The 25,282-nt window shown below is 36.7% G+C and overlaps 1 protein-coding gene across 1 annotated transcript in view; it reads left to right on the top strand.

Annotated features, from left to right (window-relative positions):
* The window catches only part of LOC129005487 (A disintegrin and metalloproteinase with thrombospondin motifs 20-like), a 208,643-nt gene that overhangs the window by 141,065 nt on the left and 42,296 nt on the right, over positions 1 to 25,282 (top strand). Inside the window, exons 5-8 of the mRNA XM_054434389.1 lie at positions 8,279 to 8,414; positions 17,905 to 18,083; positions 19,470 to 19,690; positions 24,771 to 24,929. Of these exons, the coding sequence (XP_054290364.1) occupies positions 8,279 to 8,414; positions 17,905 to 18,083; positions 19,470 to 19,690; positions 24,771 to 24,929 (695 nt within the window). The remainder of the gene's footprint in view (positions 1 to 8,278; positions 8,415 to 17,904; positions 18,084 to 19,469; positions 19,691 to 24,770; positions 24,930 to 25,282) is intronic.

Raw genomic sequence — 25,282 nt, forward strand, 5'->3', positions numbered from 1 at the left:
TTATTCATGCTCCTGATTATTATTGATACTCCACATAGGTGAAGGAAATATAATGCTATATCTGTATTCTATTGAAATTAAACTAATTATATTACGGCAAAATTGTCTACCTTACAAACTGAAGACAATTCAATTTAAATGTTATTTACCAAGCTATTGTTACGTCCAAACACGACGGTATATTAGTAAACAAACTCTCTGTTGCCATAGCCAAAGAAGCACACAGCACATAAGAAATGTTCCAAATATTATATCGACACACTTTCAACCCTTAAATACCACCGAGCTTGTATTGTCCCTACACCAAAACAGGCTCCAACTTATTCAAAAAGACTCTTTGCAGTATCCAAAGTCAATGGTATTCCCCGACATATTTCGCGCCGGCTACAGAAGCGAGTAAGTACAAGACAAAACACTTAACATTCACAAGTGGGTGAGCGTGTGGGTGGGAGAGCTTGAGGAGCTTTAATTTGATTGTAGATAACAGTTTTACAAACGTAAAACTGACAGTGAGAGATCAGTGATACGCGAATTACCATATCTCGGTCATATCTGCCATCTGTTATGTTGATTTTGGCTGTGTTTTTGTAGGTTTATCGCCTTCTTAACTGACCGAGAAGTATAAAACCAGTTCTGGGTAGGGAACAAGTACTACTTGGTTGGTTTTTGCCTTGATTATTAATATTTTGTTAAGAGTACATGATTGTGTTTTTGAGATTGATGATTGATAAGTCTCACTTTGAAAGCTTCGTGTGAAACGTATCTGAAATATCTTATCGGGTGTCAGAGAAATCATCTTGAATGAATAATTGAAAATATTTTAAATATTGTATTTTTATAATGAGAATGTAAATAATATAAGAATTTAAGGTAACATCTTTTTGTATTATAACATTGTATAATTTTCTTCTTAGAAATATGATTTTAATGTACACGCTCAAATTTCTAACCCAACAGTAAGTGATAAAAAAGTGCAAAACACAAACGAGATATAAAAGTTTTAAAAACACTCAAGAGACCTAAAAACACTTCGGCACAAAATCCTATGTTAAGTTTATGAAATTATCCAAGAACTATCTTGAATAAGCTGAAATCTGTGGTGGGTTGGTTTTATGCGAGAGCGTCTTTAAAAGCATAAATCGACCAGAACAAAAAGAGAGACAAAGTTAAGAGCAAGATACTCTTACTGTCTCACTCTTTAGTGTGTGTTAAAAGGGATTCCTATGAGAGCGAGATTAAAATTTCTTTTTTGCTTTTAACTTCTAAATTATTGACTCCTCTTGAGACTCATCTCCTAATACTCTAGGTATTATCTATATAAATTTTATAAACACGGGGTGATGTAACCAGATGCGAATATTGGTAAATAAATTGCAAATAAACTTTGCAACCTTTGCACAATATATTATATTAGTCGTTGCTCAGATATAACCTTAGATTGTCACATTAACATTGGTAGACCTGTACTATCTAATGACCACTGACAGCCTCAAGGTCGATTATACTTGGTGCGTGGCCTACTCACTACTCACTACTCATTACTCACTACACGAGTTACGCAAATTGCACTGTAACGGAAGTGCTACTAGTAGGTGCAGTGATACACCCCTTTGCTGAGAAATAAGATCTTAAATTTCGTTAACTCTGTTATACTACGTAATACACATTTATTTCGTAAATAGAGTACTTATGTAATTTAATAAATAAATTAAAGTGCAATTTTGTTCTTTACGCCAATCAATATTCGCTTTGAAAACTGACCAAAGCTCCTAGTTTTGCCAGGATTGTTTTCAACTCAAGAATGCATTGATTGGAAGGTCGACCACTTGCCCACATACTTATATTTGCATAAATACTTTTGATATTGAATATATGAGTTGTTGACTAAACGCATTTATATTTCAATTTTTTACAGGCAGGCCTACAGTAGTACCTGTCAATAAATAACTTACTTATGGTACAGATATTAATTATACTGTATAGAACAAGTTGAATATCAAGCAATTGTCGAAAGTGAAGATGATGAATGAAAAGTCCAATGTAGGACAGTTACAAGGTTTAGTTGTGCGTTACAACAAGGTTATACGCCTTGGGTGGGTCTTTGACACTTCCGCAATTTGGCAGCGATTCTTCTTGTCGTGCCGGTGCGTGCCCCCAAACTGAGGGACATCACGGACTCAATCAACTAGAACTCACTTCAACCTTCTAAAGTTTGTCTGTATTATAAACAAATCCGTTATAGCTATCCTTATAAGATAATCAGTTCATAGTAGGGCCTAGAGTTCGTTATTCGGCGAAAGAAATGTCTCATGACGAAACATCTCAGGTCTAAATTCAAATGGTCGTTATCAACTATAACACACTTCTTTCAGATTTATAAATATAGTCTTTTTATTTTACTTGTAACAATAAAATTATTCAGAATTGGGCACTTCACCGTTCTTACATAAATAACTAAGGTTTGTTAAACTACGAAATTATTTAAATACATTTCTCAAGGAAGCAACCACTTTCACAACGAACTATGTTAAAAGATAACGCTATGTGCGTCTTGGTGTGATAAGTGTACCTGCATTATTCAATGTAGTTTTTCGTGCTTATGTGGTTGTAGTTTTTCGTGCTTCTGTGGTTGTAGTTTTATGTACTTCTGTGGTTACCTGGTACTGTGTACTCGGTAGCTGAAACGATACCCGAGCAAAATCGAACTTTTCTTTATTTTTGATACGTGGAATAATATCGTTATGTTGTGAACAAAATGTTATATGAAATACGATTATAAGACAACAAGCTACAATAATATGGGGGTATATTTCCATCCTAACCCGGGTAAGTATCAAGTATTCGGCAATAATAGAAGGGCTAGGGCTTAAATTAAACTCGGTTTATCAAATCAAACCAGTAACTCAAGTCTAAAAATAAGGAAGGATCAATCTGTAGAGCGTGTGGCAGATATGTAGGCTATAATTGTCCGCAGCATAGCTACAGTCTTAGCATTGTGGGCCTAGTGTCAACTTTGGCATGAGGCCATCAGTATTTTAAGATGCAAAACAAACTCTGCATTTTACGTGCTGTTAGTGTGGCTATTATGGCTACACTAGCTTAAAGATAGATCAATATTGTTTATTTATTGTTCAAGTTGTTGCTTAGTGGCAATGGTGTGTCCCCCTTTTGGTGTGCTAACTTTTTTTAACTATTAGCTAACCACTATATTCCTCTAAGAATGTACGAGAAACAAAACAACTACAAAGAGGAAACTACTAACAGTTCAAAGATGTCAACAAATGTGTATTATGTGACAAGAAGGATGAATATAAGATAATAAAGAACTCGTTGGCTTAAAATGTGATGATTTTTGTTACTACTTAGTAATAAGATAAGATCCAGTAATGCAATTTTTAGGCTATGGAAAAATGGTAATACCTTTCTTGGCAAACACAAATGAGTATTGTTTAATTCGTGTAAAAATCAAGATAATTGTAATGTGCTGCGATGATAGTTAAACTCCCAACTTAAGTTTAACGTTTTAAAACAAGTGTGGTTTGCAGGTAATTCAAATAAATCATTCCCCTCATTGCGAAATGGTTTCTTTCAATAAAACGTTTTGTTATTCCACAACCAGTGTTTAGAATTCCAAGGATGTAACATGTAATAGCCTAACAGTTAAATTGTGAAAAAAAAAACATTGATTGAAGAGGACACCATTATATAACCTATCGAATTAAATGAATTTCTATCAACAACGACAGATAAAAACTGCTTATATGTACGTGACGCAAAACGCACAAGGGGAGAGCAATAAAACACTAAGGATGAAAATAAACACGTTAAGTAAATTTGTTATGTCTTGTACAACAATGGATGAAACGATAACTTATATGATTGTCGGGGCTAAAACTAGAGAAGTATGTAATAAAGAACGTACCAATGGTATATTTAACCTGGTAATAAATCAGATTATCAACGGTAACATTATGAGGTTAGTGCCACGGCCACAGCGCTCTCCATTCATCTATCTCAGTCTAACAAACAGTGACAGTACCTCTTTAAACCACAGTGTCTGACACAGTTGCATGTACAACAACATCGTGTATATGCAGTCCTCGTTATGCAACTCCTACACCTGAGGTTACTGCCACGGCCACAACACTCTCCATTCATCTATCTCAGTCTCACAAACAGTGACAGTACCTCTTTAAACCACATTGTCTGACACAGTTGCATGTACAACAACATCGTGTATATGCAGTCCTCGTTATGCAACTCCTACACCTGAGGTTACTGCCACGGCCACAACACTCTCCATTCATCTATCTCAGTCTCACAAACAGTGACAGTACCTCTTTAAACCACATTGTCTGACACAGTTGCATGTACAACAACATCGTGTATATGCAGTCCTCGTTATGCAACTCCTACACCTGAGGTTACTGCCACGGCCACAACACTCTCCACTCATCTATCTCAGTCTCACAAACAGTGACAGTACCTTTCATTGTCTGACACAGTTGCATGCACAACAACATCGTGTATATGCAGTCCTCGTTATGCAACTCCTACACCTGAGGTTACTGCCACGGCCACAACACTCTCCACTCATCTATCTCAGTCTCTCAAACAGTGACAGTACCTCCTTAAACCACATTGTCTGACACAGTTGCATGTACAACAACATCGTGTATATGCAGTCCTCGTTATGCAACTCCTACACCTGAGGTTACTGCCACGGCCACAACACTCTCCACTCATCTATCTCAGTCTCACAAACAGTGACAGTACCTCTTTAAACCACATTGTCTGACACAGTTGCATGTACAACAACATCGTGTATATGCAGTCCTCGTTATGCAACTCCTACACCTGAGGTTACTGCCACGGCCACAACACTCTCCATTCATCTATCTCAGTCTCACAAACAGTGACAGTACCTCTTTAAACCACAGTGTCTGACACAGTTGCATGAACAACATTGTGTCTATGCAGTCCTCGTTATGCAACTCCTACACCTGAGGTTACTGCCACGGCCACAACACTCTCCACTCATCTATCTCAGTCTCACAAACAGTGACAGTACCTCCTTAAACCACATTGTCTGACACAGTTGCATGTACAACAACATCGTGTATATGCAGTCCTCGTTATGCAACTCCTACACCTGAGGTTACTGCCACGGCCACAACACTCTCCACTCATCTATCTCAGTCTCACAAACAGTGACAGTACCTCTTTAAACCACATTGTCTGACACAGTTGCATGTACAACAACATCGTGTATATGCAGTCCTCGTTATGCAACTCCTACACCTGAGGTTACTGCCACGGCCACAACACTCTCCACTCATCTATCTCAGTCTCACAAACAGTGACAGTACCTCTTTAAACCACATTGTCTGACACAGTTGCATGTACAACAACATCGTGTATATGCAGCTCTCGTTATGCAACTCCTACACCTGAGGTTAGTGCCACGGCCACAGCGCTCTCCATTCATCTATCTCAGTCTCACAAAACAGTGACAGTACCTCTTAAAACCACAGTGTCTGACACAGTTGCATGTACAACAACATCGTGTATATGCAGTCCTCGTTATGCAACTCCTACACCTGAGGTTACTGCCACGGCCACAACACTCTCCATTCATCTATCTCAGTCTCACAAACTGTGACAGTACCTCTTTAAACCACAGTGTCTGACACAGTTGCATGAACAACAACATTGTTTCAATGCAGTCCTCGTTATGCAACTCCTACACCTGAGGTTACTTCCACGGCCACAACACTCTCCATTCATCTATCTCAGTCTCACAAACTGTGACAGTACCTCTTTAAACCACAGTGTCTGACACAGTTGCATGAACAACATTGTGTATATGCAGTCCGCGTTATGCAACTCCTACACCTGAGGTTACTGCCACGGCCACAGCGCTCTCCATTCATCTATCTCAGTCTCACAAACAGTGACAGTACCTCTTTAAACCACAGTGTCTGACACAGTTGCATGAACAACATTGTGTCTATGCAGTCCTCGTTATGCAACTCCTACACCTGAGGTTAGTGCCACGGCCACAACACTCTCCATTCATCTATCTCAGTCTCACAAACAGTGACAGTACCTCTTTAAACCACAGTGTCTGACACAGTTGCATGAACAACATTGTGTCTATGCAGTCCTCGTTATGCAACTCCTACACCTGAGGTTACTGCCACGGCCACAACACTCTCCATTCATCTATCTCAGTCTCACAAACAGTGACAGTACCTCTTTAAACCACAGTGTCTGACACAGTTGCATGAACAACATTGTGTCTATGCAGTCCTCGTTATGCAACTCCTACACCTGAGGTTAGTGCCACGGCCACAACACTCTCCACTCATCTATCTCAGTCTCACAAACTGTGACAGTACCTCTTTAAACCACAGTGTCTGACACAGTTGCATGAACAACAACATCGTGTATATGCAGTCCTCGTTATGCAACTCCTACACCTGAGGTTACTGCCACGGCCACAACACTCTCCATTCATCTATCTCAGGGTGCGTTCACAAAGAAAGCTTGTTACAAGCACTTGTTGGCAAGCGCTTGCAAGCTCGAACCGGCGTGAAAAAAGTCAACATAGTATCAAGCGTGTGCGTTCACAGACAAAGCTTGTGCCGGCTAGCAAGCGCTTGTTACAAGCTCTGACAAGCACGCAAGAACGTTTCGTACTTGTTTTCCGGCGCTTGTTGGCCGAACCAGTCAAAATCAGTTACCAACTACAGTACTAACAGTTCAGTATGGATGTTGATGAGTTGATAGCTCAAGTATTTAGAGCTTCAAATAAAAAATATATATATATATATATATCACACGTATTGTGGTTTTTCCCTAGAATGTTCAATAACGCAACCAATAGGACAAATGTAACATTAATGTATAAAGATGATAGACGAACACATTTAATGTATCTCACAATATTATTTGCATCATAATTAATCAGCTACATAGGGTGTTTAAAACTCCCCTCGAGTATTTTTTAGGTTTTGTTATTGGTCCAAAATTCGTTCTGGTGCATGGATAGGTTGCTTATTCCTATTCCCCCAAAACTGCAATAAAACACTTTCAATTTTCTTGAGGATGTAATTAAACGTGGTTAACTCCATTCTCATATAAGAAAAAACCTCTTTTTGTCCAATTTCAATTGAGGAAATAGATGGTGGTATTCCCCGAACCTACCTCTTCCGTGGTTAATTGCATAAACATCTATTTTCCTTCTACGAATTTTTAATTCTACATTTTCAATCAAAATTAACTCTCCATCACTTGAGGAAGGTATTGTCTCAACCAGAGCTGAGACTACACTGAGCTTGAAATGCAAGCGTTTGTTGTGAACACACAACAGCATTCTCAAGCGCTTGGAACAAGCGCTGAAAGTAAGTTACTTGTAACCAGCTTTCTTTGTGAACGCACCCTCAGTCTCACAAACAGTGACAGTACCTCTTTAAACCACAGTGTCTGACACAGTTGCATGAACAACATTGTGTCTATGCAGTCCTCGTTATGCAACTCCTACACCTGAGGTTAGTGCCACGGCCACAACACTCTCCACTCATCTATCTCAGTCTCACAAACTGTGACAGTACCTCTTTAAACCACAGTGTCTGACACAGTTGCATGAACAACATTGTGTCTATGCAGTCCTCGTTATGCAACTCCTACACCTGAGGTTACTGCCACGGCCACAACACTCTCCATTCATCTATCTCAGTCTCACAAACTGTGACAGTACCTCTTTAAACCACAGTGTCTGACACAGTTGCATGTACAACAACATTGTGTCTATGCAGTCCTCGTTATGCAACTCCTACACCTGAGGCTACTGCCACGGCCACAACACTCTCCATTCATCTATCTCAGTCTCACAAACTGTGACAGTACCTCTTTAAACCACAGTGTCTGACACAGTTGCATGTACAACAACATCGTGTATATGCAGTCCTCGTTATGCAACTCCTACACCTGAGGCTACTGCCACGGCCACAACACTCTCCATTCATCTATCTCAGTCTCACAAACTGTGACAGTACCTCTTTAAACCACAGTGTCTGACACAGTTGCATGCACAACAACATCGTGTATATGCAGTCCTCGTTATGCAACTCCTACACCTGTCACGGTCACGTCACTTGCCATATTATTTTTTTTTTTAATCTGCAGTCATTATTGAGTTACTCATACTTAGTTAGTTCTCAATTCTGACGTCTCATCGGTACTTGTATTTATTTTCTTCTATCGCTTGTTACAGACTGGCCACATCAGGACGTCCAATGGCAGTTTCTTCATAGAGCCAGCAGAAGAGTGGCAAGACCACAACACGGTGCCGGTCCACAGATTCTACAGGGTCCCTCCCACAAGCTTTCCGTTGGTTCCCGCCCACCATGGTCAGTATACACTTTATAGTAGACCTTATACACTCATTTTTATTTAGTTTTGTGTCTAATTGGATTTTATGTTTTTTTATAATCTCTGATAATCCCTAACGTCAAACTTTTTAGGGAGCTTATTTTTCACATTCTAGGACGTAGGATATAGTCTTAACCCGTTTTAATAGAGGGTCGCGTCCGTCGCATAACTTAGTTTGCCAATGATATTGGCTGGATTTAAATACAGAAATCTCATAGGCTGCTGTAGCCCTGCGGTCTATCCCTAGATCAGTAGGTTTCACAGGATATATCACAACTAATTGATAACACAATGAAAATTGCCATCTGTTCGCAGACTTAACTTCACTTAGGATTGAACCTGCGACCCTCACTCACATTTGCAATTCAAACTAGATAATAATATGAAATACCATGGAAACATGAAATCCAAAAATAAACCACAAAGGGTTAAAAATTGGTACTTATATCTACTCCTTTTACATTTCTATAGCTTATTCAAAACCGTCTGAGCCAAAATGACCATAAACAACACTCGTTTAAATTGCAAATAACTTTATCCACAAAAGAACATAATGTCTAACTTGCGTGTTTGAATTTCGCCCGTCGTCAACTCTGAAATAGCTGTTGCAAATAAAAAGGAAGAACATAAAGGAAACGTCAAAACAACCGATAATTCCACGGGCACGAACTACAGCCCAAACAGGCAATTCGGAATTTCAATTAACAGAGGGGGGTCTGAGAGAGTGAATTGTGCCTAGTTTGGTTGGTGATCGAGAACTCGCGTTGTTGCCAAAAATGTCTGGAGTTCGATTATTTTCGTCAAACGGTTTCCATAGTGTACAAAATGTCATGAATCACATTTAAGTCAGTAAATACATAGATTTTTAAAATTATAAATTGATTTTTGATTATATGGTAGCCTACTTCTTAGTCATTCCGTTTAAATTCCAACACCTCTGCATTTTTTCAATGATTAGTACGAAATCCCATAGAAAAGGAACGATATTTGTTCCATATGAATGTTTGAAATAATTATTTTAATTTTTGTCGTTTTTCTAACACTTATATAACTCTTTCAGTAAATTTTCGAATGAGAAATGTGTTGTGTAGTGTTTGTTTATTCTACAACGGTCGATGGGCCAGAGTCACTGTACTTTTACGATTATTTAAATAATTTGATGTATGTTAGGCATATACTCTAAACTACTACAGCATTTAAGTGTATAAATCTAGATTTCCAAAGATTTTAGAGAGCTATGTTGGCTAAATAAGTCGCGCCGCTAAGTATCGAAAATGAGTTTTCACATTCATATCCAATAAATGTTTACGAGCTGTTGATAATGACCAAACTTTCCTCAAACTTCTAGTTCATTTCAATGACTCCGGACACTATAATTATGTCAGTTCAGTAATCCGAAGGCGCTAATTTATACGGAATGTTGAAGCGACACGCGTTTCAGCTCGCGTATTAATTCAATGTGCAAATTCAACGTCATTTGTCAATTATTCAAATAGGTAGGTTTCAACGGTGTCCCAGTCCTACCAGTTTCAGTACATTCCGACAATTTATGAATTTATTCTTTGCTTGTGTAATTATCTCGCTACTAGACAGAGCTGCAATAAATTAGATTTTTAGTTAAGGGATGAAAAAAATGTGTTGAAAAAATGTCATTTGCTATTTAGAAGAATAGTAAACGAATCTTTAAATGGCGGGTTTTGGGCGACATTTTCTTTTGAATTATACCGTATTAGTGTCCATCAAGAAGTAATAAAAACGTGAGAAAAATGTGCTATAGCCAATATTTATAAATTCATTGATAACGTCAAATTGAAAATACGTGAAGAAGACAGATAGCCTCAACAAATTGAGGGAAAAGTTTGGGAAACAATTGTCAAGTTTGACTACTAATACTGCCACTACCACTACTTTTTGACCTATATCAAAAAGTCAAAGTTGGGTTCGTCTGAAATCATCCGATAACCAATGTGCACTCAACTTAGAATAGGTATGCTTCCAATAACAGTTTTAGATCCCAGTGAAACAACTTGGTTAAATTTGGCTTGGCTAATTACTAACCATTATTTGAGGAAAAACCTTGTATGATGCATGGTATTCCTTCTTATCCATTTTCCGGTTTATATTTTTCACCATATATTTAATTATAAAGGGTATATTCATCTTCTACTTCGTACCGTGGTTACTTGTTTTTATTTTTGATCTCACTTGATAGTTTTTGACATTTAACCATTTAAGTCTTCTCACAATATATATATATATATATATATATATATATATATATATATATTGTTATTGTATACATCAATGAGGGCTACTTTAAATAAAATAAAATAAAATAAAATGTTTTTTTAGGGTACTGTGGTATTTTGATTTGCTTAGTAATATATATATATATATATCAATGCTCATTCGTTCTTCAGTGGCGTTATTCTGTATTGTAACAACAGTTATCATTCATTCTGCTACGAGATATTAAGTGTTGTATAGCGGAGTTTTCACTTCTCGATCTTTTATTCACATATTGAAGTCCCAGAGTATTCTTCTTAATACATCTTTGGAAAAGAGCGGATGGCACTTTCCTCAGCACGGCTTTATATATTTTCTCAACCTAAGACATGATCATGTTTTTCATGATTTTACTAATGATAATTTAACAGTAATTAGTTTCCATAGAAACAGGATAACCCTATTCATTCTTCTAAAATTTGTTGCCAATGTTCCCTATTTTCATCCCACAACTAATTTGATCCCTCACATAATTTGTCTATTCCATTCAAAGAAGAACTACACCGTAAACACCGATTATATCCTGAATGAGCGACCAATCACTCTAATCTTTCCAATAAATTAAATGTTATAGTGTCTAATTTCCATTAAATAAGACATTATCGCGGCATCGCTAGTTGTATCATTCCCGCATACAATATGACCGCGCTGGGGACCGCATATAATGTGGTATGCGGCCTAACACGACACGAGACTCAGGTGTACGACCCTGGGTCAAACATCGCGGTCTGCGAGTATCATATATTCTAAAAGGTCTTTGAAAATAGCACTTTGGACATTCACATTTTGAGTTTTCAATCCTGTCCCATTTTTGTATGCCCCCAGCGTTCAATGTATGTTCGTGTCTGCGCTGTCTTAAAACACCCTACTTAATTTGGTATTCGTTGAAAAATTTGTCTACTGTATTAGTTATTTTAAAGTAGTTGTCTGTATTCTCTAATGCATTGCCTTGCATTTAGGTGTACATTGTTTATAATTTAAAAGAAAACTACTATTATTCTTAAAATGGAAGATTGAAATAAAGTAAACTTTGAAACGTAAACATACAACATCAGCTATCTAGCAAATAAGTAATGATAAGTTTTTTGTAAACTATACAATATGTTATGATTCACCAAATAAATTATCTGCATAGTCACTTAATATGTCCTGCCACAGAGAAGTACTTCTCTGTGGTCCTGCCAATAATCTACTGACAAATAAGAAAAATGGAAATTGCTAACGTCAAAAAGACCACGAATATTAATTTCTTCTAATAGTTAAGGTAACTTGTTTTTAATTTTCTTTTTTTTTCAAATCACTATTTTAAGAAAAATGAGGTGGAGAACTAAGCCTGAAGCATTAATCCTAATAAGGTCGGTCATATGGTTAGATTTTAGCTATGATGATATAAAATAATTTATATTTTCTATTAGCATTTTTTAGTTACTTCTTTTCAAAAAGGAACTGTACAAACACCAGTCTTCTAATTTTCCAACGTAAACCTTTTGTCGAATATCCCCACTATTTATAGCTCAATGGCAAATTATACATGCTCCCAGGATCGCTCCTGCCCGAAATCGTACCACTGTATCAGCCTTCAGATTTAAACGTCAATCCAATAAACATTAGAAAAACATGAGCCTCTGGAAGCATCTCTGCAGTCATCTTATGGGAAGACATTACATTTATTTTGAGATCCGAGGGTGAATCGAAATATTAGTACACCAGCATCCCTGTTTCTTTGGCTATGAAATGCCTAAAAACGTAAACCAGTTACTTCAATGTCCATTTATACTTTTGTATCGGTACACCAATGAAACATAGAAATCTCTTAAAAACCTGTGGGTAAATATCTACATTTCAGATATCGGCCCTTTCAGATTTAGTCACAAATTTAAAAACTGGTTCCAATGGTTATCTACTTCAGCTAAACAAAATTTAAACTTATTACTCAAATCAAAATATCTACATTTCAGATATCGGCCCTTTCAGATTTAGTCACAAATTTAAAAACTGGTTCCAATGGTTATCTACTTCAGCTAAACAAAATTTAAACTTATTACTCAAATCAAAATATCTACATTTCAGATATCGGCCCTTTCAGATTTAGTCACAAATTTAAAAACTGGTTCCAATGGTTATCTACTTCAGCTAAACAAAATTTAAACTTATTACTCAAATCAAATTTTATACTTATAGGTACATAAGTACACAATGGGTGCATTTGCTATATTATAAAAAAACATATATTTTTCCTATCCACATCAAAGCAGCCAAAGTTAAAACTACTCTGGATTAACATATCGGGTCTTATTTAGTGCTCTGTGATCGGTTCATTGATAGTCAATCGAAATTTCAATTCGCCGGTCGCCGGTGCCTCGCTGATGCCAATGACATGGGATCGCAGGTGTTGTGCCTGAGGCAGACTCCTCATCACTCCATGGCTCCATTCATGACCCCCCCCCCCCTCTCTCTCTCTCTCTCTCTCTCAACTCTCTCACTCTCACCACGAAACTGTTCATTCATGTCTTTCGACTTCGTGTCGTCAGACGTGTGCTGCAGGAACCTGTTACGAAGGCACGTTACTATTACACAACTTTTAGAATCTATGTAGCGAAAAATACTATAGATTTGTACTAATTTAGCTTAAAAAATATATTTTTCATTTGAACAGTGGTTGGTGGCTTCTTTTAACCTTGCATTCGTCCGTTTGCGAGGATTTTGAGCAACTGCGTGAAATATAGCAAGCAAAACTAGGGATGGGTCATTGATTAGGTATACTCCATACAGTCTAGTCAACGGTTGATACAGTTCAAAATAATAGTTGCTTCACCCTCACAATTACATAATTACAAACCCATAGGTTAGTAGTTACAAGCCCACTATGTAGTTGACAAAAGAAACTATATAGCAGGCCACTATTTCACAATGATTTATTATGAGTCCCCAACCATAAAAAAGATAGGCATAATATGCTTTCATAATCTCCAAAGAAACCTTTCATAATCTCGAACTTCAAATTTTATTCACCAAGGGGAGTTGGATGTTCCTATATCACCCGTGTCACAGGCCCGTGTTTAGTAATACACCTAAGACACTGATTCGCACTTGTTTTTAACTTAATGCGTTTTATTCAGTTTACAATATGAGCTTAGGAATTTATATTTTCTACAACTAAGCAAAATTATAATAAAAATAGTTTTTGGAGGAAGATTTTTGGTTTTTTCCGAATTTAAAAACATTTTATGTGCTCTAGTTTTAATTAGTTCTTACGGAACAAAATACAAATATATACGTATGATAGATAGCATATCTGAGTTCTTGAGATTCAAAATAAAAATTAATAGGTTTTTTGGCAATCAAACACAGTTGATGTACTTTATATGTCCATTAACTAAATATACTTTATAGTCATCAGATTTCACTGAATAAGGTAACAAATAAATAATTATTTGTTTTCATAATAAGAAGCAATATTATTTATTATTTATTTTTTTTTAAATTTAGATATTTAAAGTATAGTTTTGAAACCATTAAATGCAATTAAAGGTCAAATATTACCTTTTCTACGTTGTATCTTATACTTACATGTTGTCAACAAATCCTAAATCGTTATGTTATACAGAAAATACTTATAACTCATAAAATTTCATTATTAGTAACATTGAATATATTAAATTACCACATTGATGGATGTTTGTCATATTTACTGTAAAATCTAATTAATTAAAATACAATTCGTAGTATGAAACCGTACGTCTTACGAAGATTATTGATCATACATAAAGTTAATATCATTCAAATATATGTAAAATAACTTGAACAACTTAAACTTTGATTTAAATCAACACCGGTTTAAGCCCCTCCAGAAGGGTTAAAGTTGAAAACCTAACTGGATCAAGTAATGGACATGATAAAGAAATAAACAAGACAATAAAGTCCGACTAGCGACTGTAAGTGAGTCATAAATCCATTACTTATCTATCGCAGAGTCCTCAATACATTCCTCTGTATCTCTCCAGCCTTGTCTCTAGATAGGAGAAGTGTGTAGAAGATATTTTAACACTGCAAGGTCGTTAATTTGATTTTTTTGCCCTTAACTGCGCAACTGCTGGTTTGATTGTTAAGATTTGCATCATACTATCTTGTATCAATGAGTAGATGGTTTGCGCTGCTTTGTACAGTGCAAACTAAAAAGCGTGCAGCCTCTATCTTTGATTGGATAATCACTTTACGCGATCTAGTACCAATAGTTGAAGAATATTCTAAAGCTTACTGGATACTGATATGTGCCTCCAAAAGCTATTTTCACGTCAGTAAGAAATTATCAGCTGTTTACAGACCATACTGGACGGGACTTACTACTTTCGGTCAAGGAGTAGTATTTTAAATGCACCAAGTTGCGTAAGGAAGAAGAAAACACTTTGTTCAAAAGATAGTATTCTCACTTATTTATTTTTTATTTGTTTGCTTATGTTATGGCTTGGACTCTACTTGAATCACGACCTTTACTGAAATCGTGTCTAACACGATTCTTAAAAAGTCACACTTTCTAAATAAACCAATCTACTTAAAAATATACCCATGGATAGTACTAAAATTTTGAAAAAGGCCAAGCAGTGGTAGGGAACAATCAAAGTTGAAAAAAGCTGGAAAACGTGTGGATTGGAAATAAAAAACCAAAACTGAATAAAAAAGAACAGATGTGGTTATTAAATATTTTCAGTAGTATAACAAATTATAAAATATATGTACAGAACAACAATAAACAATATTTAGGGAAAATTTATCATTCAGCATACATTTTCGATCTTAAAAAATACATTTTTTCGTAAGAAAGTATTGTCTCTAAACTGGTTGTAAATGACCATAAACCATCATATTTTAGTTTGATACTATCGTAACCAAATACATCTTATAGTTCACCATTTACCCAACTTCTTTGTAATTTCTATTTTTGTGTGTGGACATTTACACAACTTGTTATATTAGTTCAAATACTTGTCCAAGTTTTTTCATTGCTTTCTACCCACTTGTTTTAATAATTTAATTCATCGTTAACATACATTTATATATAGAATTTCCTATTTTTATCAATTATTGAGTATTGACAACTAGCCCAGAAGAAGGGAGGTTCCAGTCCTGATGTACGATACATGTCAAGGAGATCTGACAGGTGTGTCGGGGAATGTCGTCTCCAGCTCACTCGTTGTTGCTTTAATTGGTATCACATTGCAGCGGGGAAAGTTAATGTTATTAGTTCAACGTCCAAAGTAGACGACACTAAAAGCAATTTCGTAACACACTCACCTACTTTTCGTTTTCCTCGTAAAGTGTCGCAGATTCCCCATAAAACACTAGCAGACCTTCGGAAAGTCTTTTTTGTTTACAATCGGTTGAATTTAGTGACTCATTAAGAATTCGATATACTTAATGAATACAGTATATGCGAGATATTTGTTTTGGTGGGGCTGTAGTGATTATTTACATTAAAATCTCAAGCTCTGCCTAATTATGTTTTATATAGTTAAATTTTGTTTCTCTGTAGCCTCTTAGTCTGTTCTTGTCCACATAGTCCTCTGGACTGTACGAATGAATCAAAGCAAGTGGCGAGCCGGTACAGTACAAGAATGGTTTGCACTGATTAATTTTTATAGACAAAACCGAAACGCTAACCGAATACCCTAATTTAACACTCAGCCACGTTACCGACTTAGCATAGAAACACGGTTCAACTACACAGACGCTTTAAATACATAATAATCATACTCAAGGAATTAATGAAACACACACATTCATGATATTGTTTGATAGCTCTGACTGAAGTTTTTCCGATTGTTGGATCCAAATGCCCAATTATAATTTAATTGCTTGACACCTAGATGTTCACCCATGCTTGTAGCAGGCCAAACTACTTTTGGTCATTTCGCTGGCCTGTTAATATATTTAGTTTTAAACTATAGGGATTTAAACTTGTCCTAAGTGACATACACACGTTATATATACCTTACTTACATAACAACGATTTAGACAAATCTTCATCACGATTAAATTAATAAATGAATCTAAGACAAACTACACGTGTCAAACAATCAGACAGTCGGACACCAATGGCAACTATTAATACCTAGGATGACGGCGAGATTCTCACGAGGCCCGTTATGCCGCCCACTCAACGTCGATTATTTTGTAACCAATGACGCAAAGCAAATTCAAAAAGCGATGACGCCTTCGTGGGTCGTTCCCATGACCCCCCACGTGCGAGGGTGAATACACCTGTCTTACAAAGCCCTCCAGCACTCCAGCACTCCAGGACTCCAGGAGGCCTTCAATGCCACTGGAGCTGGAGAAATGTCGAGTAGATTGAAACATCGTGTGTTGACAAGAGTTGCTCAATGTGTTCTGACGAGTAGATTGTGGATAGTTTGTTGCTTAAGTGTTTTGACTCAGCACTTAAAGATGTGTTACAAATATAAAATATACCTTGGCGCTATCGGATTTTGCTTGCAGAAATACGTTTGTAGTAGTTTATACTATCGAAAATGTAGATTTCTCATCGCTATGAGCCTTCTGGGGTCATAGATTGGTGTGAGCTAAATGTTTTACGGGGTTCCTGATCAGTAGCAAAAAGGCTTTCATAATTTAAAAACACTTTTTGAAAATCTAAAAATTTGCATCTGTACTTTGGAACGCAAGCTTAACATTTTATTAAATGCAAGAAATTACTAACTCTACTAGTAAAATTCAAACTAAAAGGTACAGTTTATGAATTAGTTATCAAATAGGGATTTAAGTGACATTCTTCTAAAGATATTGTCGTACTCAATTGATTCGTATTAGTTTAGTATAATTTCTAGGTTTAAACTACTCTATTGAAAATTTGACCCCTGAAAGCCTTGTCCAAATAATGAGGTAGTGAGCGTTAATGTGAATTAACTTTATTTGACAATAAATTCCAGTGCAATTGCTCCAAAAAGGCAGAACCTCAAAAGGCACTGTTCTGAAAAATTTATATTCCGTTTAGTAAAAAATCACATTTCTCAATATACTCGTAGTGACGAAATACAACCTTCCTCAAAACATTATTCCAAAATACCCCGAAAAAATTAAGGGCAAGATAGGCCTACTGCTCTGAAATATTAATACCCAAATTCAGGTAGATTACAGAATAATTTCTTCATGAAGCTTGCCTTGTTTCAGATGACATAGACACTGACAGCATGGAAAGCGACTACCCAGAGGACCGAAGACGACGAAGGAAGCGCTCGCCCGTGGGTCAGCAGGAGTACAACATCGAGATCATGGTAGTGGCCGACCGTAGGATGGCGGAGTACCACGGGGCGAATTTCACCAACTACGTGCTCACCCTCATGGCTACTGTAAGTCTTAAACATTTTCCACTGGTCAGAACTCCTCCTAATAATAGTTACTGTATTTCATTTGTAATTTTAAATATGTTGCATTTATTTTTAACAATTCAAAATTAACCTGTATTACCGCAACAGTAATAAAGTAGTATTAGAAACACATAACAGGGACCAATTAAGTTAAACTTTTGCAAGAGTCTGCATATTTGATTTATTTTATTATTTTTATGTACTAAAGCCAAATGGCTTTGAAAATACCATTTACTACTTATTGCTTGTAACGAATAAACACTATTTGGAAAATCATTTAGATATACCACCGTTACTAACCTTACGTCAGTCCCAAGTGGTGCAACTCCATTTATCCACCCCCTAGGTGTGGCTCCACGCGTGCTTGTATGGCGCATTCATCATACTTAAACCTTGATCCTTTCGGCTTTTTTAATTCACACGGGATAACTATTTGTTAACAGACATCTGTGCCTCTTGGCCAACGCGTTTCAAAACTAGGGTCATCGACTCTGACACTAACTGCCGTTAGATGTAAAAACCCTCATTAGTACAAACGTCACAGTTGAACATGTCACAACGTGACGAAAAGTGGCTTGATTGATGGTGCTTTTGATTTGAATTTAGTAATGTGTGGGGCATATGAGTGTGTGGGATTGTATTTTCTTTGTGATCCGAGGTTTTAGGTAATTTCAAAAATATATACAGTATTCACTTCTTTTCTAAAAAAACCCTGTTCAATGGACTTTTGATAGAAGTAAATGTTAACTTATCCTTTCTCTACTTTTCAAAACTCTTCCCATTCCTGAACTGATGACATATTAACTGCACTAGCCTTTTCAGCAAAGACTAATGATTTGGATTGATAGGTATTATGCTAAACATACTGTCATCACCGATTATGGAACATACCATGATAACAAGGCAGGTTTCCAGCTTATACTATGGGAAACACTTATCCAGCATAGTTTATCTTCACACTTTTTAGCGATTGGTCTGCAAATTACTTTGAGTAAAATGTTCTCATGTCCCTCGTGAGGCGATCAGAGCTCAATCTTGTCAAATATATAAATCTGTGTTTTATGTTGATGCGTGTGAAAGAAACAACCCAAACAATACTTGGGCCCATTTACTAGGCCGACGTTAGGAAACCCATGAACATTGTTTGGATCATGCCAGTCCAAAACGTTATAAATTGCCTCTTTCGTAAAATAAACAAAACAACATAATAACGAATACGTTTACAAACTTTTAACCTCAAAGCTATGTATTGTAAACTACTGCGCTTTTTTAAAACCTCACAATTATGGATTTTTTAGAGAATGTACGATTTTGAAAAATTATCGAAACTTACAAAACACAAACATAATTGGTGTTGATGGTCGGCAGGTACATGGGATATACAAGGACGCCAGCATAGGCAACCCCATCAACATAGCAGTGGTGAAGCTGTTCGTGCTGCAGGATGTAGAGTTCGCCACCAGACACCATGGAGATGCGGGCATCAGCGCCAGTGAGATGCTGAGGAAGTTCTGCGCCTGGCAACAGAAACACAACGACCCCAACGACGACAGCAAGAACCACCACGACTCAGCACTTCTGCTCACCAGGTGAGAGAGGAGTAAAGCTAGATGTGTGTAGAGAGCATGAGTTGGTCGATCAAGTTAATCGTCGGTTAAATATTAGTTTGGCAAGTTTGATAGAAGGTGAATAGAAGGCATCAAAAGCTGTTTAAACGTACTCTGCGTTCTACCTTGTGAGGCTAGAAAGTGGTTAACAGAGTATTACACCGTGAGAGATCTTTCTTCACATTATGAAAAGTGACTTAGCTTCTGATAACCTCTAACATTTCGTTTTGACAGAAAAAACATTTTGATGATTTTTTTACATCCATCGCGAATGGTGATACTAATGAATAGCAATCTTAGATAAATATCATAGCATTAGTGAATATGAACAAGTATACAAAACTAGTTTCTTGTCATCGGGTGCCTGTTCCCTTAGCAATATGGTAGTGTTCTTGAACGTAATTTAAAATACATGTTCAAAGGAACACACATATTTCTAGAGCTGTAGGCAATTCATCAAATGTTTGAATTCTATCGCAATAAGGTTCACAGATTCTAGATCAAGTAGATCTGTGATCTAGATTCTTTATGCAGTTTGACCATAGCTTCAAATAAAAAAAATGTTGATCATTGTGCTGTAAAATAATGCCCCAGGTCTTTGTCCTCTCCAGCAGTTTCTCAACATGTAACCAAATTCCCGTCGCATGTGCGTCGGTCTTGCCTTGTCTTGTAGCATTTTTGGTGGTCCAGTCAAACCTTGAGTATCGCGTGCAGATCCACGAAACACAATAGCCTTCATTCTGCAGCTTTAACTTTTCTTCTTTAGTGGTTCGTGTTCCCTTTTTCAACTCTTTTTATGTTTCCTGTTTGCATATATAAGTGATTTCCATATGTGGTGCGTCAGTTTGTACCTCCTAAATTTGCAGAACCATGGGGTTTTCACTTCTACATTCGGTAACGTAGACGTTGTTGAATTTGGTGTTTCAAAATTACAATGTACATGAGTGTAAATGCATATTTGTACATACAATATTATAAAGTGTCATGATATCTTATTATACTGTATGGTGAAATTTGGCCGTTTTCAAGACATTAGCATTGACTATTGGATAATAGTCAAATACATTAGTTTATGTAAAAAAGTAATGTATTGTTTGGTAATGCAATTATCATGCATTTTGTATAGGGAAATTTAGTTTTTCGTATATTACTCTAAAACTAAACGAAATAGTACGTGTAAATTGGAAAGTTGTTCATCTTAACAAGACGCTTGTGAAATGAAAGCTAAATGATAAGCTGTTTTACCAATATATTGTAAACCCTGTGCTTGGATCATGTTCTAAGTATTTAAAATGATTTTTTCGTATGTGATTTAGGGGGAATAATTTTATTTGTGTTTATAAGTGAAAATTTACTCCCGTAAAAATTGCTGTACGGGTGCTCTGCTTCACCCTGTATAACTAATTATATTCGCAAGAAGATTAATCTTTAACTTTATTAGACCCAACTTCATATGCATAAAAATTTCAATGTAATCATGAGCTGAAGCAGACAGACAGTACTGTGATATAGCCTTCCGTTCAGACTTCCAGGAGTCCACAAGATTAAACACTTACTTAATGACATGTGTTACTATTGCTCTTGTATATTGCTCTTGTTAAACTATTCTGCGTGAACAAAGTTTGTTTTCACAGCAAATGCCATGCATACTGCATTGCCATCCCTAGCAAAGTTTTTTTTTTGTTAATTCGATGTAACCACTTAAACGTGCGAAGTAGTCATTTTTCCCGATGAAGAGGCTGACATATTCTAATCTTCAACACTAATGTAAACAATCTTATAGTCGAGGCTGCTGAAGTGCTGAGTCCAAGATCATCGCTCTCTCTCTTTCGGCAGATAAAGTCCATCGCTAAGCTGGATTTAAACGCGGCAGCGGCATTGGATAAAGCGGGAATAAATAGGATCCGTGATGCTTGAATAGGCTGACTAATGCGTATTTAAAATGAGCCGGCCACTTTATGGTCGTTTCGTAATAATGGTCGAGTCTCAGCTGTGCGGATGCCTGTGCGTGCGAGTGTGTGCGTTGCGCGTGTTTGTGCCGGGTTTAGAATGCTGCAAACGTACGCAAGGGTCATTGTTTATGATGGGGAGGTTTAAGTGGACGATGGCTCAACACATGAATTAGACAATAAAAATCTTCATACTGTTGATGGAATTGGAAGTTACCCATAGAGAGAATAGAAGGGAATTCTGAGCCTACTAAAGGAGCATCGACATTCTGTGGGACTGTTGATTGGCCATGGACCAATTAGGAAAGACTCGAACCATAGAGCTTAGCCAAACAGTGTTTTCCACAACTGTTTCGCCTGAGTTTGATGGACAGAGTCTCTTGAGGGTTGCCATAGTCTGTAATATGGAACCTGTCTCCTGATACTCCTCCTTCTATCTGGGAACTGGCCAATGGTTTGAAGGCTCGGACAGTCCCAGATAGACGGAAGGTCTGGAGATAGGTTCCATCACACAGACTACATAAAAAACTAAACATTCAAAATTGCAAGGGTATTTATAGCCCAATAAAAATGGACGATTATTTGTGATCCACAGACAGTCCTTAATTCCTTTTCATTACTTAAGAATCAGATTCATACTGTATAGTAACGAGGTGGAAATAATGGAAACACGTTTGGTCCATACCTCAGGACTCAATTTTTTTTTACTCCTGGGTTTCTAACACTGCATTGGGCTTAGTATTAAAACACCGCTGAAAAATCAATCCGATAAAACAAGACAGTGATATGTAAAATATGAAGTGCACAAGCTAGATGCGGCGCCTGTGACGGCGGCGATGTTGTGTGCTGCGTCATATCATCAGATAGATGGGAACGTGTGGTTAATGTCCTGATGACACTCTGACTGATGACCTTGTCACGTGACCGACCTTGTGACACTTGTGTCAAGGTCAAACCCCAGCCGACACTTCCGATGTCTGATTTACATATTTGTCGTCATATCGTGTAGTGGCGTGAGAGGTGCGACATGACTTTAGGAAGTTTTTTTCCTGTGTCTTCTGCGATATGACTACTCATTGTTTTAGACACAAGTTTGTTTTTACTCTCACCGCTTACACAATATGCTAAAGGTTGTTGACAAACTTATGGGAGAAAGTATGTGTTAGAATGCTGATACCGTTTATTTTATTTAGTTCTACAAGCAAGTATATTATTTTTTGTATACTTATTAAAATATCACCAGAATAAATTTAGGCTTCTATTTTAATTTCAGTGTACCTTATATTTGAATTTTAAATGTTTAAAATAACCAAAAAATATCTTCAACCATAAATGGCATAATTATATTTGAGGTAAATTATTGGTCTCGCCGTATTTATTACACTAATGTCAAAGACATATTTAATTTTAATATACATTATTTTAGTAGGTCTTACCACCAGGCATTTGCAAATGGGGATTGGGATAGTGTAAGCAAATACTAATTGGTCTGCATTAAAATATAAAGAACCGCAGTGTTAACGTTTTGTACAGTCATTAGTTCACACTCTTACGTAGCTTGCTTAACGAAACCAAAGCGAATCGTATAAAAATAGTATACGATTGAATTATTATAATCAATGTTGGATGTGTAACTGTGTTACAGTATAATTAATTTAAAGAGCCAGCGTCTGTTCAGCGATCTCACCTCATTGAGAAATATATGCAAAGTATCCAATAGTCAATGGTAAAGTCGACTAGTACAAGCACAGACAAGCTCTTTTATCTATGCTACTAGTACTTGTAAACATTCTTCGTAATAGGTGGTTTCCAAAAAATAACTGTACATTTGACTTAAAAATTACAAATTCAGTACACAAGTTACGCGTTCGTATCTTTTCATTCCACTAATTTCTTAAGGCTTATCACGCCATTCCAAACTCGTTTGTTGTTGCGTCCTCATCGTAATATTTGGTCATTTCAATAATTTACCGCCAAGTGGCTTTGTGAGTACAAGCACGAACATGACGGGTCCTACAATGTCATTGCCTCATCCCAGAGAAAATCCACAACAGGGCTTGTAAACAAAGTCCCGGTGTTTTTGGACATAAGTTCTGTAATGGACGATAAACACCATAAAAGATAACGACCCAAACCGATGGGAACCGAGTGTCGTAATTGAAAGTTTGTGTCTAACCCAACCACGCTTAGCAGTGATTGTAGCCTTTAACTCGATAATTAATTAAATTACAGCATTTTGGTTCTCAACTATGCACCTGCCTGGTGAAGGAATTTCTAAATAGGTTTAATGCCCTAATAAATTACTTTCTCCTACTACATTATTAGTTATGTGATGTTTTAGGAAGACTAGGAGTCTATAATTAGTGTCAGGATAGTATGTGATCAAATTCAATCGTTGGACGTTTTGTAAGATTGTAGAGTCATTAAAAAATTACTTGAATATATCGTGCATATCTGAAATGTTTGAAGAAACTTCAAAAACCAATCGACAGTCTTGGACTGTTATTGCTGACATAAGATCAACTGCAAGTCGATTATATGGAAATTTGCTTGATTCGATTCATCCGCTCTCTTGTCTTCATCTAAAAGGTCACATAGGTACTATGTTAGACCATAAACATCAAACCAAAACTATAATTTATTAAGTAAGATACATATTTTTAGATATTTATATGCTTAAACTAGTAGTGTTTATTTTCAAGATATCCTAAGATCAATGTATTTTAAAACAAATGTAAATGAAGTATAGATGCATCTAAAACAAATGCACATATTTTCCTGCATAGGCAAAAGTAAAATACTAACTTCTCATCCGAATTTTTGCCCCTTTCTCTTCCTCTTACTTTGTTTTATCTTCCAGTAGTTTTCGTTTCTTGATTACAACCGTTCATTTTCTCGTCCCAAAATTTAGCTTTATTATTCTGCCTCCCGTAAAATGTCTGCCTCATTCTCCATTATCGTGTAGAATGGGGATTTAACCTCCCTCTTCTCATAATCCCCAATTTTCTCTCATTCTATGAGAGTTACTTACCAAACCAAAACTTCCATTCTCACAATCTCCTTTTCTTCTCGTTTACTTTGGTTACCTTTTTATTTGATCATGTTTGTTTCAGAGAGAACATCTGCCGCAACCCCAACAGTAACAACGCCAAGTGTGAGACGCTCGGTCTGGCTGAGCTTGGTACCATGTGTGACAAGTCTTCTAGCTGTGCTGTGGTGCAGGACAACGGGCTATCTGCAGCATACACCATCGCCCATGAACTCGGCCATGTGTAAGTACACACTGCATATAACCTCTGTACTACCTCAGAGAACACGGAAGCTATACACCTTGAAGAAATATTTTCTGTTTTTTTTTTTTTTTTTTTTGTAGCCAACGTATTTTAGCAATTGAAAACCCAATACAAACAACTCACACCTTCATGCATGTACAGAACGAACATTAACTTCGCAACCTTTTTGTAGACGACCCGAAGATTATGCTGGAGTTTACAAAAGTCCCCAAAAAAACTGCACCCCATTCTTCCAAAATTATCATCATGAATGTAGACAATCATAAATGTATAAACATACTGTAAGTAACCACACACACTTAAAGTACTGTTTTTCTGTTTTTGTGCAAACA

The sequence above is a fragment of the Macrosteles quadrilineatus genome, unplaced genomic scaffold (assembly GCF_028750875.1).
Source record: "Macrosteles quadrilineatus isolate MER2022 unplaced genomic scaffold, UCM_ALF_1.0 Scaffold_22__1_contigs__length_1958994, whole genome shotgun sequence".
NCBI classification, from domain to species: domain Eukaryota; kingdom Metazoa; phylum Arthropoda; class Insecta; order Hemiptera; family Cicadellidae; genus Macrosteles; species Macrosteles quadrilineatus.